This window comes from Numida meleagris, chromosome 3 (genome assembly GCF_002078875.1).
Source record: "Numida meleagris isolate 19003 breed g44 Domestic line chromosome 3, NumMel1.0, whole genome shotgun sequence".
Taxonomy (NCBI): domain Eukaryota; kingdom Metazoa; phylum Chordata; class Aves; order Galliformes; family Numididae; genus Numida; species Numida meleagris.
In genome coordinates this window covers 90,544,559-90,561,618 of record NC_034411.1, presented here as the reverse complement: position 1 = coordinate 90,561,618, position 17,060 = coordinate 90,544,559, and the positions used below count along the sequence as shown (strand labels likewise).

Genomic DNA, 17,060 nt, shown 5'->3' with positions numbered 1-17,060 from the left:
TGGAACATGCTCTCTGCATGGGTTAGACATGAGCCTGGGTTTACAGAATCAGATTGACCAGTTCATTCCCAAAGAAAGAAATATATAGAAACAATCTGCAAACGAGGAGGGCGAAAGTAAGACACTGAAGAAAGGAATACAAAGTTCCAAGAAATAAAACAAGGCTTATTAAATTATTTAAATTAACTTGAAATATTTAACATTAAAATAAGCTTTGATCAGAGGCTGAAGCTTTTATAAAGTATTTATGATTTTTTTTAAGTTACTATAAAACAGCAATATGCAGTATGGAATATATGTAGTGAAACAACAGCAAATTAAGTATATTTTACTAAGATAAAGCTATTTTCCCAAACACACAAACTTAAAACCAGCTATGCTTATAACACTACACTGATGAAAATACATTTTTAAGTAGAAATTCCCTTCCACTTATTCTGAGAAACAAATGTGATATTTATTTCTATTCTAGATAAATAATTTCTGTCCTGAAAAAAATAATTTAATAGTTGCTTAAGGACACACTCCTCCATTTCTCTTGCTCCTTGAAATTTCTTCTGGGATGAAGGGAATGTTCCTAAATGATCCTCCCTTCTATTGTTTTAATGAAAACTCCTTTCTTATAAATTTCTGGAAATTTGTCCTTCATCTCTCAAACTTTATTTTTTCCATATGTCACTCAATTTCCTTTGATTGTGACCGCATGAATTTAGCTACAAGCCCCATAATAAACTGCAGAACTGATGAACGGGGACTGCAGTGTCCAAAATTCATTGCTTTTTCCTCTGTCCTCAACAAAGACAAATTGAAAGAAGACAACATATTGCAGTCCTGCAAAACAGCTACTGATAACTTACAAAAAGAGGAGACCTTCTGCTACCTGAAGTGGTTTGAAACCATATTGCTATTTTTCAAGGAAATATCCTTGTAAGCAAAGCATACGGAGAATTTCAGCAAAGAAGACAAATTCTCAAGCTCTCTTTTATAATTGCATTCCATAATGTTTTGAAACATGTACCGGAACAAAAACTGAAAACCATGTACTCTATCACCCACTTAAGTATCCTGACCAATAGTCTACATCCTAGAAAGCACAAATCCACCTCTGTCCTCCAAATGAACACATTAAGCATAGGTCTCTGGCTTCACAATTGGGCATCCTAAATATCATACAGTTATGTATTTTTTATACATCTGATTTTAAGTGCTACAGTATTTCTGAGTAAATGTTTAAACATAAGCTGAACTTAGATGTTTGACCATTTTGCCTAGTATTTAGAATGCTGTTCGAAATCCTGCTACTGCTGTTTAGTTACTCTTATTAAACAGAACTGCCTTAGAAGCAGACACTGAGGTCCCCTACTATGACTACTCAGACATTCAAATTTCTGCAAGAGGATGAAAGAATGGAACTAATAGCTGAATTTTATAGCTGTAGAGCACATTATATAAAAACACTGAATCTCGTCCTCCTTTTCCCTTGGTTTTATAAAAAATACCTGATGTTCTAACACAGCATTTCATGTTGAATAATTTTCCCAGACATCAGCCATTTTTGTGCTTTCTTTAGTAAGACAATCTATCAAAAAGCAATTCAATCAAAAGGACATTCTTATTCTAAATTTTAAATTGACTTCTGAACTAAAGCTATTTATTTTTCTAGAGCTGCTTCAAACAGTACATGACTGAATGATCACAGGCTTCAGAATTCATAACCAAACAATAGCAACATTTGCACCTTGTTGCACTAAAAAAATATTTTCCTGTTCTGCTTCTTGGTCTAAAAAGGAGAGTGTTCAGTTCAAAGCAGTTACTTCTTGCTGTGGTAATTTGCTCATTTTCTGTATTCACAGACACACACAGGTATACTGCATTCCTGTTAGCCCTGCAGAGACCATATAACCACACATGAAAGCAAATAATTCTTTCCTGCCAGACTGTAAACAGAATAGTTAACTAGGCTTCGAATGTTGAATTTTGTTACCTTGACCTGCACTGAACTGCATTTCTAAAAAACCCAGCATTTAAATATTGGCACCACTGAAGTCAATAGATGCTCTAGCAGCGCAAAGTTGTGGGACTGGCAATTAAGAGACAAAAGAAGGATATATCCAAGTAATCTTGCATGCTCCCACATACTTTTCTCTTTTTAATAGAATATGATTGGTTTTTTGTTTGGTTGGGTTTTTTTTGGTAAGGAATCACAGGGATAATAAAACTGATAAAATAAAAGATAAAAAATTAATTTCTAAATGTTAATTGTGCAGTAACTTTCTAGAATAAATCTTTACAATGCAAACAAAATTACCTGTTTATTGTAGGATAAATGAAAGGCTTGAGTAGGAAAACTTTCCAAAATGCTGACCAGCTGGGGAAGTGGGTTTTATCATGGGAATGACAGGAAGAAGATTATAACCTACCTGTCTTTGAGGACATATAGAATATAATATTAATGTGAATAGAGAGATCTCAGAGAACATGACATCAGGATGGAAAGACACCTGCCTCAAGTACATATACAAATACACCCAGACTGGGGATTAAACAGGATGAACTAGAGCTCTATATGTTGTCACAGAACTGTCATATCATCAACATAAATTCGATGTGATAGGACAACTTGCATGTCAGGTGTGCCGGACAGATATAAGCTTCCCAGGAAAACAGACAGGGATAGTGTTCTATGTGAGGAAGTTGAAATGTATGGTGCTCTATATGGAATGGTCAACAAATTGAGTGAGAGTTTGTTGGTCAGGATCAGAAGAAATAAGTATGACATTGTGGTGGGAATGTATTACAACTATCCAATTGGGTTAACAAAGTGGGTAAAGCCATTTTAAGTTAAGAAGGTAAAGAAAATATCTGTATCAAAGGTTCTGGTTCTTATCTGGTATTTTAACCTGACATAATCTGGAAAAGCAACGCAGTGGAAAAAAGCAACGCAAAAGAGGTTAACTTCTGTACGGGACAGTCAGATAATGCACAACTGGATCGGATACTCACAGACAAGAAATAAATGGTTGGGGATGTATTAGTCAATGGAAGCCTTAGCTGCACTGACAATGCACAGTGCACATTATGATCCTAAAGGGACTGAGGAAGGCATATAGCTGAGTGCTGATCCTAGATATTACGTGTAGACTTTGCCTTAGTCTGGGAGCTAGTAGGCAGATGACATAGCTTCCCAGCCTCAGAAGGTCCTCAAAGGAGCTCAAGGACAGGAAACTGTAAAGGACTTTATGTACTGTATTCTTCGAGCACAGGAGTGGTCCTCATACTCAGGAAAGCAATGAGGAGGCTTACTGCAGAGCTCCTGTGCATAAAAGCAATATGGAGAAACAGGGACAGACTGACAGGAATAAAGTTTAGATGCATTCACCAGTCAGATATATCAAATAGAGATTTACAAAGGTACACATCTGCCTCAGACTTCGCCATCAGGAACTCCCAAGCTTCTCTGTTTAGTGGCAAGGGTCAGGGAGCAGAACTAGAAGCACTGGATGAGGATCAAGCCTGAGACTGATTAAGACTCAATCCATGGGATCAGGACCATACAGACTGCATCCAAAGGTGCTGAGAAAATTTGTTTATTTGCACGCTTTGCATTTGCATCAGTTTGTTGAAGGGAATTTAAAGGAAAGAAGAGAAGAACAGGGAAGAAAGGCGTTATCAGTTTTGTTTTTACAAATTGGCCAGTGGTGAAATTAACTAATTTGTGGCTACTCATACTTCAGAAAAAGATGAAAAGAGTGAAAATACACATACACAATAAAACCCACATTTTTAGAATATCATTCTGAATTTCCAGCTTGATTTATTATATGCTGCTAATTTGTGAACGTTGATTTCAGTAATCTCAAATACCCTTTTCTTTAAATTTTAATTTAATAAATATTACTCATGCCAGGATCATGCTGAGGAGAGGTTGCTAGTCAGAGAAGAAAAAAAAAAGAATAAGACAAAACAAACACTCTCCCTATCCACACACATGCTTTTTCCTGAGAAAGTTTCAAAGAGCAAGTAGTCTTACTTTTGTATTCCAGGTGGAAACCAGCTGCCGCCACACTAATATCAGAATGAAAATGTAGATAAAGCTGATTGGAAGTACTATTCAACAATGCTGGCACAGTTGTACCTGGAAAAATAAAAGTTATGAAATAAACTGTAACATGCTGTTCTATCACAGGGTTTTATTGAAAAGACATAATTTTCTTCTCATTATGTGCATGGAAATCTCAAGTCATAATACTAAGTGGCTATGTAAATACGATCAAACTAGATGCTGTCATGTCTAGATGAAACCTTACTGACTTGGGTAGTTAAAAAGAGAGAAGCAAACAAAAAATAACCCCAAAACATCGGTATAGATTTTGATTATGAGATCGAGCTCAACAGCCATTATTTTTTTTCAACATATGTTAAAAATAGCAGTACAAAATAGAGCAGACAGTCTAAATATTTCCTGCGTCCTCTCCAGATTTTCTTTCCACTATAGTATTTCCCCACTTACACTAACTCTGTGGGTATAAAAGGAAATGAAGATACAGGTACAGCAATTTTATTATTTTTTTTTTTTTTAAAAAAAGCACACCAACTTTATTTAGCTAATTCAAATAACAGTAATAAAAATTGTGTGTTGCTGACTTCAGTGTGTGCTACACAAATAGCTTATCGCTAACCTTGGACACATTCATCATTAGCATTGATAAGTGTGACACTACATTTTCTCTGTTTCCATATGACTACTATGTCACTCAAGTCATATAGTCTAATGGTGGCAAATCTGCTCAGGCTAAAAATGACCTCCTTTTCTCTGCATACCCTCAAATACAGTGTCAAATAGACAATAAACAGTGGTCAGACGAAAAATATTTTCATTTCTTGTGGGGCACTTGCTGTTTCTATAGCAACTGTGAGCAGTCTAGGTATGATCTTGAAATTCGTTCTTAAAAAGAAATACTAGAAAGAATTCTCTTCAAATTTCTACAATATAAATTAAGAAAAGTAAAAACTTTAAAACTGTTTTAAGCAAAATCTTGATATAAATGGCAAATAGTTAAAAAGATGGTTGGTCTTTATACACGATAGCCCTTTAAAGGAGGCTTTATTGTCTGACATGGAAACTCCAAGTGTAGAAATTCACAAGCGGTACAGAGCATTCATGTCACACAATACTTATAGTAGAATACAGAAAATAAGGAAACATCTTCTCAAAGAGAGGAATTTACATGGTATCCATACGAAACATGAAATATTTAGCTAAGGTGTCTGCTCAGTAAAGTTGAGGGCATTGAATTATGACTGTCTTTTCATTCAACAAAATTGCTTTTCTGGTGGTTATGAACACTATCTTTTGTTCCCTTGTAACACCTGCTAAGAAAAGACCAATACATAATGCCAGTCTTTTACTTCCTGTAGTATTCAATTAGAGAAGAAATTGTATTCTATTATGCTGTGAGAAAAAAAAGAAAAAAAGGAAATGAGGCTAAACATTTTAATTTTCACACTTGCTGTGTTCAGTGGCATATCAAACTGAAATTTTGATGCTCACTTGCTACCTTAGGATCTTAGGGGATTTGGTACATAGAGCATGGGAAATACGTTTAGCAAGATGGCCAGATATAGTGTCCAAAGTGTGCCATTTGTTTTGGACTTCCTCTATTGATGATAGAGAGAAACAGCATTTAAAAGACAGAAGTAATTTTGATGTGTAATGGCTGAATAGAATAGCATAGCATGGAAAAGAATAGTTCAGTCGGAAATGACATTCAAAGACCATCTAGTCCAACTGCCTGACCTCTTCGGGGCTAACCACATGTTAAAACATATTAATGATGGCATTATCCAAATGCCTCTTGAACACTGACAGACATGGGGCATCAAACAACCCTCTACGAAGCCTGTCCCAGCACTTGACCACTCTCAGTGTAAGTAGTTTTTTCCTAATGTTCAGTCCAACCCCACTCTGGTGCAGCTTTGTGCCACCCCCTCATGTCCCGCCGTGACACAAGGCAGAGCTTGGCACCTCCCCCCGGTCAAGTGCTGTTAAATAGGATATTGCTAAATACATCATTTAATCGGTTTTTTATTCAGCAGGTCAAAACTATTTTATGTACATGTCCACTGACAAAGGATTATTATATTTCATAATCTCGTTCTTTTTTAAAATTTAGTATACAGCATAATTATTAGCCTTCGATATGAGGGTTGCTTCGAAAGTAATGCCTCCTGTTTCGTTACACTGGCCCACGACATCAGAGGCAGATGATGGGATGGCAGTAGAAATTAAAACTTCCCGTCAATATTCCATTACATTATGTTGCTGTGTGGCAGCAGAGTGGCAGTCTGACAAAATGGTATCTGACATGGTGGAGCACATGAAGTGAAGTGGGTAACCAAATTCCTCCACGTGGAAAAAATGGCACCCACTGACATTCATTGATCCTTGCTGAATGCTTATGGAGACCAAACAGTGGATGTGAGCATAGTGAGGCAGTGAGTGATGCATTTCAGCAGTGGCAACAGCAACTTGAAAGACAAGCCACATTCCAGATGGCCATACAGATTTTTACAAGCACAGCATACAGGCTCTTGTTCATTGGTGCTGAAAATGTGTAGCTAATGATAGTGACTATGCTGAAAAATAGCTTTTTGAAGCTGAGAATTTTCTCTATAAAATACTGTTATTATGCTGTTTGTATCTGTTGTAGTTTCCATAGAAATAAATAGGAGATGTTTCTTTCAGAGCAACCTATGTACAAAAACATTTAAATATGTAGATTTTTAATACGTGACATCGGATTATGTAAATTTTGAAATGCAACATCAAATTGTTTAATTGAATACTCCAAAAATATATTGTGTTTCTTTTATTTGTTCATTAATCTCCATACATAATCCAATATACATCTGTTATTTAAAAGTTTTTGAAGTCACAAGAGAAGGAAAGTTCCACAAGATTATCACAGATTATATGATTCTATGATTCTTTGATTCCACAAGATTATTTGTCTGCATGAGAATTAGATCAGGCTTGTGACAGAGTACATGAGTACAGGATGTAATTCATAACTTAATCTCTCTCTTTTTTTTTTTTTGCTTGGCTTGGTTTATAGAACATACTCTTTCTATAAAAACTGTTTTATAAAAATGAAGTAAAACCATATATGTCTAATGTTCTTGTCAAAGAAGAAATGACATGGTTTACTATGTCCCAATCACACTGATTTTTTTTTTTTTTAGTCCAGTGAGTAAGCTAAGTTATCAAAGGAAATTTCTTGAATGTCAATACCATTTTGTATCACTATATCCTCACTACAGGAGATACGGATAAAAGAAAAAACATTTTTTTTCAAAGTTATTGTCAACTAAATCCCACTAATGAAAGATAAAGAATTTGGCATATTTGTTTCTGAAAACCTCTCTTTCAATATTGGTACACATTTACAACACCTGAACAGCACTCCTCCTTATAATGAGTTTCATAAAATCATAAAAGATTCCATACAAATATATTCCTTGTGCACGTTTGAACATGTTCCTTGGGTATACAGAAGAACCAGTGATGTTCTCTCACACACCTATAGTCTCTATGCTTAGATCATATCCTTACCTGAAAAACTCCCAAGACGTGGTGCTGTCATATCTCCACCATCATATATTTCAAGAGAGTCCCAGTTATGTTCAGTGGCAAAGCTGATGACTTGGATCTGTAAAATGCCACCACAAAACTTTTTAAACGAACAAGTCTGGTGTATTTTTAAATGTTCTAGAAACAGCAAAAGGAAAGGTGAACATGTACTAAAGAGAACATAACTAAAGAGGTCCTAACCATAGTAATAATAATAAAAAGTAAACGAAACATTAACTTTTACTTTTTAAGTTGTCTTAACTTTTAGAAAATATGAACATGACACTAGGTGACTAAGAAAGATTTTGCACATATGTTGCATTATTTTCAATAATTACTCGAAGTGCAAGTGAGAAGATAATGAAGACCTGTCAAGTGCTTTAGTAATATTCTAGCAGATAGACAGGGTTGGCATTTGCATATCATATCGAAGAGCTTGCATTCAGTATTTTACACAGCTGAAAGAGAAAACTGCTTGTTAACTATTTCTCATGCCATCTGTAAAGAAATAAAATAAATCTAAGGAAGAACATCAATGAGAAAAACAAAGCACAAATATTTGAAGCAACCCCAAAATGATGCGACTAGTAACTGTTTTCTGACACTTATAGAGAAGTAAACATTTATTTTTTAAACTGAACCACAAATAACTTAATATTCCATGCTTAACAGAATACAGACTTGCCTGAATACCTGATCCCTCAGTCACTATGATTTTCCACACACAGTTCAAGCTGTTACCATAAGGTTCAGGGTAGCCTGGTGATAGAATAGTACCTCTCCGCTCAGTAAAATTCCCACTACATGGCACTGAAAGAAAGCATTATTATGAATTATTACAAAACCTTAACTATTTCAGAGAAAAGTAATAATAATTTTACTAATAATCACAACTCTCTTATTATAAATTCATAAACATTAAATGAATTGAACTCAGAAAGCAATGTTATCTAAAACAGATTAGCAATACCCAGCATCCAGATACAAGCTACATGAATAAACTATTCCAAAGAGAACTTCATATTGAAAAATCCTAGAAAAACCTATCAGCTCAACCTAGTCATATCTTACCAGCAGATAACAACAAACAACTGTTAAATCATACCATTAAACCCAACCTTGACTGAGAGAAATCCTGTGAACCTACCTACAGCTTAGGATAGTTTTAACATTGTACCTAGCTGGTAAAACGGTGTGGTACATTACATATATTTTTAGCATATATGGAATTGCTTTTATATAGTTCAAGAAAACAGAACTAAGCTAAGGAAAAACAGAATACACAGAAAACAGGACACCTACATTTATTTTTAGAACACTCCAATTAATTGTATGGTAGATTCCTATGAACAGCTGTGAGCTTTGGATACAAATCCAATGAAGAAAATCTTTCAACATTTACAAGGACAACAAAGTGTCAAATACTATCCCACTGGAGGCCTGTTGATAAACTAGAAAATTAGCTAAACTTAACAGAGCTGTCATTATTCATTGTGTATTATGCTTCAACTTGAAAAAAAAGACATAACCATTCTATGGGTGATAGAAACATACAGCAAATACTGAATAATAAAATAGGTTAAGACACTTCTGGAGAATTAAAATCTGTCCTGTATTTCAAGCTGTGGATGAGTCATGAAAATAATGAATGTTCAAGAAAATGTGCATCACACTTGTTCGTGTAATCTAAGTCATTATATGTAACACTATACTGCCTACTAGCCAGCTGGTTCTCAATTACTTTTTGATATGGAACACTGCTCTTTTAAATTGGGCATGACTGATATTAATCAAAGGAGAGTGAATGTCTGTTAAATACTATTTTCTGATATTGTTCCTGAATTTTAATTCAAAGACATACATGACAAAACAGATGAGTTTAAATGTAATTACTTACCTACACAACTTGGTACTGTGTCATTCCACTGAGCTAAGGCATTAGGTACAGAATGACATCGGATAGCTTTTGAGCCTTGCAGCAGATATCCAGCATTACATTCAAATCGAACAACAGAGCCTGCTGAAAACTCAGAGCCAATTCTCCTTCCATACCTAGGCTCTGGAACTGAGCTGCACTGTGTATCACTTGTGCGTGGAACAGCTGCATCAAAAGAGAAGAAAGAGAAATGCCATGAAACCAAATGACAATCATCATCTAAAACATAAGCAGATTGCTAAATATGCATATTGTTTCTTGCTGGAAATAGTTTAGTTCTATTTGTTCCTTTTATTTGCTTTGTGAATGTCATCTCAAAGACTGGACTAATGTTTTCATGTCTGTTAGCTGAATTTGGTTGTGTTTAGGCTGGAAAAGAGAAGTCTGGGGAAACATCATTGCAGCCTACTGGTACTTGAAGGGAGCTTACTAACAGGAGGACTGACCTTTTACACAGTCTGATAGTAATAGGACAAGAGCAGTTATTTAGGTTAAACGTTAGGAAGAAATTTTTTACTCAGAGGCTGGTGAGACGCTGGAACACGTTACCAGAGAGGCCATGGATGCCCCATCCCTGGAGGCATTCAAGGTTAGGTTGGATGGGGCCCTGGGCAGCCTGATCTAGTGGTTGGCAACCCTGCCCACTGCAGGGGAGCTGGAACTAGATGATCCTTAATGTACCATCCAACCTAAACAACTATAATTTGGGCTGTGACAGCAACATGAAGAGAGCACTTCATCAGGTCAGAGGGCAAGAGATGTGGAAATTAAATCCTTAGGTATGAGATATCAGTGGATATTTCAGCTTCCTTCTTTACTTACAAGACACTGATACCTATCACCTAATTTATTTATTAAATGTGGAAACTTTGGCTTCTCATTGGAAGGCAAGAGAAATATATTATGTCAGATATGAAAACTATGCAATATTATATCAGTATTTGATTTTTCATACTGGACAACACTCCGATAACAAACTTTACAGTAATTATTTTTACAAATAATTTCTGAGGATTCACCTGTTGTAATGCTTGAACAGTTAAAACCTGTAAATAACATTTAAAGATCAAAAGAAAATTAATTAGAAACTCAAGTTGTTTTATTTTTTATTTTTTTCCCTTTAGCTTTCTTATTTATAACTATTTCCTTATAGCAAGCATTTTTTGTACTTCTTGAGTCTTGGCACTGTGCGTTTGTGAACCAAACTTATTCTTTCTACTTTTGATTTTGTAATTAGCTAATAGCTGCTACAATTTAAGAAACAATAAGAACATTTACAGAAAAAGTATAATTGTGTGCAATATCATATTTAGACCTTCATAAAACTAACATACATAGAAATAAGCTCATTCATAAGAACACAAATATGTTCTCTGAGTGACATCTTCAGAATCTTTTGATTCAGAATCTGTTTATCAGTTTAGTATTGCCAAGAATTAATTTCAGGGAACCATATTATCACCAAGGTTGGAAAAGATCTTCAAGATCATCCAGTCCAACTGTCCACCTACCACCAATATTTCCCCACTAAACTATGTCCTTTAGTACAACATCTAAATGTTTCCTGAACACCTCAAGGGATGGTGACTCCACCACCTCCCTGGGCAGCCCATTATTCCAGCACCTAACCACTTTTTGGAGAATAAATTTTTCCAAACATCCAACCTGAATCTCCCCCAGTACAGCTTGAGACCATTTCCTCTAGTCCTATCGCTAGTTACACAGAAGAGGCCAACCCCAACTTCACCGTAGCCTCCCTTCAGGTAGTTGTAGACAGCAATAAGGTCTCCCCTGAGCCTCCTTTTTTTCTGACTAAACAATTCCAGTTCCCTCAGCCACTCCTCATAAGGCTCGTGCTCCAGACCCCTCACCAGCTTCATTGCCCTTATCACTGCATCTAGATACAAGTGAAGTAAACGCACACAAAAAGTTTCAAACAGGGCTTAGACTTTATTCCTGGCAGATTCTCAAACGTAGTGTATCTGACTTACTGTTTGAAAAATAGCATAAACAGAATCACAGTTATATTTTTCTCTGCAAACTGAAATATATGCATTTTTGTTGGCTTGTAACTGAAGAGCAATATTCCTTTCTATTCATTAACATACATACAATATCTTTTCAGCTACCCTGGCCACTAAGTAACAGACAACATATGTGGAACTTATATATACTTATTTTCATATTGTTAGTTACTACTCTTTTTTCTTGCACTGTTATTTGTTCTAATCAGAGTCACAATTATTTAAGCGTAGTAATTTCAAGTACTGGTAGCTTCTCTAGAAATTGATATTTATTGTCAACTTGGATATAGAACATTAATTGAAATCAATCCTACCTTCTATTTAGCATGAAATATGCAACACATTTCAGCAGAACATTGGTAGTTCTCATAGTTCTCATTTGTGTTTATCTAACATGATTTTGTATCAGTTTTCCACATTGCTGCTGAGAATCACAACTAAGTTTACACAAGTAATACTGAGTGTAGATAAAAACTTTTTAAAAGGTCATTTCAATATAATTGGTCTTAGTAATAATAACAGTACAACACACGTTCTTTCTATTAATATGCAAAAGGTTCATTTGTCAGGCAAGGTCATACTGACACAGTAACATATTTTTTTCTAAATCGATAGGCTAGATAGCTGCAAAATAGTCTTGAAAGCCTAAGTTGTGAGGTTCATCCAAGACTGAAAACAATGGTCATCCACGACTGAAAACAATTCATCCAAGACTGAATGATAACTACACAATAGGCTACTGCAGAAGAAAAGCAAATATATTTTTCAAGTCTTGAAAACTGCTAAATACTTTAACCAGTGTAAACAAATATATTTTCTACTCTGTAAATTTTAATATTTCTGACTTTAAATCAATGGGATTTTGTGATTAATGTTTCAACAGGACCCAAGTATCACCAAGCTGCTGAGTGAAATTTGGTTGTGCATACAGTTCTAAGCATGGCAAAGAGCTTTTCTGCACTTGTGTAAGGATAATGAAGAAACTGTATTTTAAGCATTTTTATATCACGGCTCTTTTTCCTGATCACGGCCTGCAGACCAAATGCAGCCTGCCAAGTCAATTCAACTTAGTTCTTTTATTTTCTCAATGAGATGGTCTTCTGTGCAAGCACAATTTTATTAAAAACTTATTTTAACTGTATAATGACTCTACAGCTGACTAGGTGATGATAGCCGCATAACTGTCACATTTACCACAAAATTAGGAATGAGTAGATCCCTTGGCTCAGACTGCTCATATGGGACTTTTGCTCAATCACTCCCAGTCATGCCATGAATAAACCAGTTTTTTTTTTCCAAGAAACTTTTACTTAATTGAGTAATTTATTAAGTCATACAGTCAATACAGTAATTGAGTAATAAAATCAATTAATTGAATTGATTACCAGTTAACACAAACCTTTGACCACTGATTCAAGTGTTCAGAAAAAGGAGGACACAGAGTCAACTAGTCACCTAAGTGGACAGTTTTCCCTCCTTCTCCCCAGGTTCAGCTTCAGTCAAATGCCTACCTAATCTTCCTTACAGTCATCCTAGTTTCTCCACTGAGGTGAAAAGCAGCACAGGATGTTGGAGTCACTTGTTCTTTTCTCTTCTTGCTTTTCCTTTGCTGCACTTTGCTTGTTACTCATTTTCTCACTTGTGCTTTGCGTCTTCAGGTGTTCCTGTCATTTTTTTCTTAGTATGGGTCACCCATAGGCCACGCTTGGTCAGAAACATCCCTCCACTGCAGAGGAAGACTTCCACAGGATGACAAACCCTCAGAAATATTCTCAGCCCATTCCAAGATGGGCTACAATACCTTTAGAGGCGTGGCTCATATGGCATGGAGTGCCTCCTTCCTAGCAACATCTCCAGCAGCATCTTTAGCCTTAAGGAGTTGTCACTCTTAAATATCTTTGAGCTTCGGCACAACATGCTATTCTGACTGGTGGAAATCTGCCATAGTTGTTTATGCTAGTTTCAGAGGAAGTTGTATCTGAGCATCAATGATAGTTCATGACCTCCTTCCACAAACGTCTGCTAGTTAAAATTTCAGCATGACATTTGTCTCCTCCTTACCCGTCATCCTTAAGGGGCTATAATGACCTGTCCTGACTGTATATCCACATCATTCCTACAGTACTTCTCACTGACCACAGGGAAGAAATTCTAGCTCAGACGTTTATGGAAATGTGCTTACTACTTTTCTCTACTTATACTTTTTTTTTTTTTTTTCAATCATTTCCTCTAAAGGAAGTTTCATGAGAAAATTGTTATTTAGAGTCCTTATTTCTCAGCTCAGGCCCACATGTGGAGAACTGCTATAAAAGATATATAAAGGTAAAGATCCATTTATAAGAACCAGACTGGAAAATGTGCTGTAATTGTCAGTAATCATAGCTGCCAACTTGCGTACATACATTTTTAATCAAAACAGATTTTTTTTTTTTATGTAACTGTTATATTCATCACCTCTCAAAGAATGCAAAATCATCTAGTTTCATTACATTACTGCCTTCAGGAAGCTCTCTTCCTGTGATCAAGTAATCTCTGCCATTACTACAAACATAATGACAGTTTACTAGCACTCTTAAACTAGTTCATGTAGCAGAAGTACTGCTGCATGCTTCCTTCCTTTTTGAACAGCAAGTAACCATTTCACTGAGAGTAGCCAGAAAGCAAAGCACCAATGACAGCCACAAACAGCTATGTCTTACATTTTGTAAGATTATGCTATTGCCAGCAGGAAAAATTCAACTGACACTTTGCTCAAAGTGTTTCACATTTTTATCTATAAATAAGAAACGCAGAAGATAGACAGTTGAACAATGCCACTCATTATGAGGCACCATTTTTATAATTTATTTTTTTCTTGCTGTAAGAAGAACTGCCTTAAGAATAAATGTAATACAAGCCAGACATAACATCAAAGTGAGATACTCTCATAACTTCTTAAAATTGAGTTTTGATTTAATTATGCAGATATAAGTAATCTACAGCAAAATGCAAGACAGTTTCAGATATCCTAAAGACACATTGTAAACCAGAACAAAATACTTTATGGCAATCCCCTAGGGAACTCTAACAGTCATAACTCTGGTCTCTCATTACACACAGCACTAAGAACGTGGCTAGATATTTTATTATTGTCACAGATTAGTTCAATTTAATTGTTAAAGTTACATTCCTATTTTATTCTTGTTCCCATTCATCTTTCTTCCACAGTTCTTCCTTTTTTAAAGTTCTTCTCTCTTTTAAAAGAGCTAGTTTTATTACTAGCTCTCTTTAAAAACTTTATCGACCTCATAAACTAGTTCATGCATCTGTACGGTGGAGCAAGTAAAAGAGATAAGGATTAAAAAAAATTGTAAGTGATGGCATGGTAGAAAGGTCATTACCTTGCTTTTTAGGGAAATAACTCTCATTATTTCTGCAGCATAAGCTATATAAAAATGTACTGTTGTTTCTCAGATTACCTTGTAACAGAAAAACAAGCATAATATAAGGCACCCACTTCTTTGTGCCTCCTCCAACATCACCCATTCTTCTTAAATGGATTGTTCTTAGTATCACATTTCCACATACATTACTCTAATATTATGAGAGAATGGATATTCAGTCTGACATTATAGATACTCTTTACCTGTTCTATGAAACACCAGGAAGTGTGGTCATCTGAGAAAAACACCTGCACGAGCAGATGAGATATACAACTAAAAATAAGTTTTTGAGAAAGTAGCATTGCAAAAGCCGTTAAATCTGAACCAAATCTCATCTGTTGCTAGCTCAAATGAGCATGTGAAATAATTCAAGATATAATTTTTCCCCCTCTAGCCTTCCTTCTACCTTTTTCCTATAGCACTGGTGACACAGACACTTCAAGCTCTATCATGGACATTCTTTTTTCTACAGTAATTACCCTCCATCTTTTAGTAAATGTTTCACGATACTGTGAAACAAAATTGAAATCAACTCAGTGGAAAAGTCAGAAAGGAAGAAGGTCAATCTGGAACAGAGGGTGATAAATGATGTGATTGACTTTGCAGACCAGATTACTCTGTTGAATGTGAGAGTGGATGACATTCCCTGGAGTATTTAAAATGCTAGGAATCAGGCAGTAGTGGAAATGTGATCATATACTTCGAAAGAAGAGAAAAAGCTCTCAGAATTAGATTTTATTAAGTATCACTAAATCCTTGGCTTATTAAATATAATTAACTCATTCAGCATGAGTTATGCGTGTGCATTAAATAAAGATCCGAAGATATTTTTCAAAACATGTACAAAAGGTGAATATTCAAATAACTCATGATTTTTTTGAGATAGACTGGTTTTACTTGATTCATTTTCTGACCCTGAAGAGAACATTTATTTTATTAAAAATCAATTTCTTAGAATTATTAAAAATAAGTGTAGCCCAAATAAGTGACTGAAATGAGGCATATCATTATGCTCAACAGGAATCTTATCGTTCTACAGCAATATGCTGTTTCAACAACACTATGCTGCATGTACCTATCCAGAACTCAGATTTTCATCAGTACTTGAATACATTTTATTTTTATTCATGTCATGAGAAAACTGACATAAACAGTACTTCTAGGGAATATTTGTTTAGACAAACATAACAAAGATTCTCATAACAGCGTAAGCTCTGAGACTTTGCTTACTGATCCGTGCCCTGTCAGTGTAGAACAATATCAAAATATTATATTTTTTCTTGTTTTTTTTTTTTTCCTTGAAGATGAACCATTTTTAATATTGTAACTAAAAAATTGGATGGGACAACTATTTGCTGGGACAAAAATCAAGTACAAATGCATACAATTTACATTCTGTTTTTAGTAAACTTTTGTTTAGTCCTTGGTAACTGGATATCTCTTCATCCTAAATGCAGAACCTGTTTTCTGTGTCTATTATAATAATGTCCAAATATAAATCAGAAATTGTTGGAATATTGATACTGTGTAGCAAATTCACTGGTTTTATTTTTATTTATTAAACTCTGAAGTGCAATTAACATTTCTAGGTCACATTTCCAGTGCTCATTTCAAATGCTACCCAGTGCCATGTTTTCACTTTCATATCTTGTCTTTAACATAGACCAAATATGTGCTCCATCTGGTGCACAGCAATCTAGTTACTTACATCCAACACAATACTGTTGAAAGATTATATGTATATATATATACATATATATATATATAAAATATGTCATTGTGTTTTGATGAAAAAAAGTTATATGGTCTTGTCCATACTAATTCTAGTCAGTATTTTACTTGACTAAATTTAATATATACTTCTAGTAGATAAATAAGTAACTACAACCTGGCTAGCTGCCCACAAACGAAGGTGAGCTGGCATTGTAGGCTTTAAGGACCACACAAGATGAAGGTGAGGAATTAGTAGAAGGTTGTAATTTAAGTGAGCAGAATTTTGCATGTTCAACAATTGAGTACATGAGCTTTCCTCAAAATACTGGTGATAC

The 17,060-nt window shown here is 35.1% G+C and overlaps 1 protein-coding gene across 4 annotated transcripts in view; it reads right to left on the bottom strand.

Annotated features, from left to right (window-relative positions):
• The window catches only part of CSMD1 (CUB and Sushi multiple domains 1), a 1,076,183-nt gene that overhangs the window by 147,880 nt on the left and 911,243 nt on the right, over positions 1 to 17,060 (bottom strand). For all 4 annotated transcript variants that reach the window (XM_021390293.1, XM_021390292.1, XM_021390294.1 and 1 more), the window contains 4 exons: positions 9,528 to 9,731; positions 8,316 to 8,440; positions 7,613 to 7,709; positions 4,031 to 4,135 (listed from right to left, as the gene is read on the bottom strand). In XM_021390293.1, the coding sequence (XP_021245968.1) occupies positions 4,031 to 4,135; positions 7,613 to 7,709; positions 8,316 to 8,440; positions 9,528 to 9,731 (531 nt within the window). The remainder of the gene's footprint in view (positions 1 to 4,030; positions 4,136 to 7,612; positions 7,710 to 8,315; positions 8,441 to 9,527; positions 9,732 to 17,060) is intronic.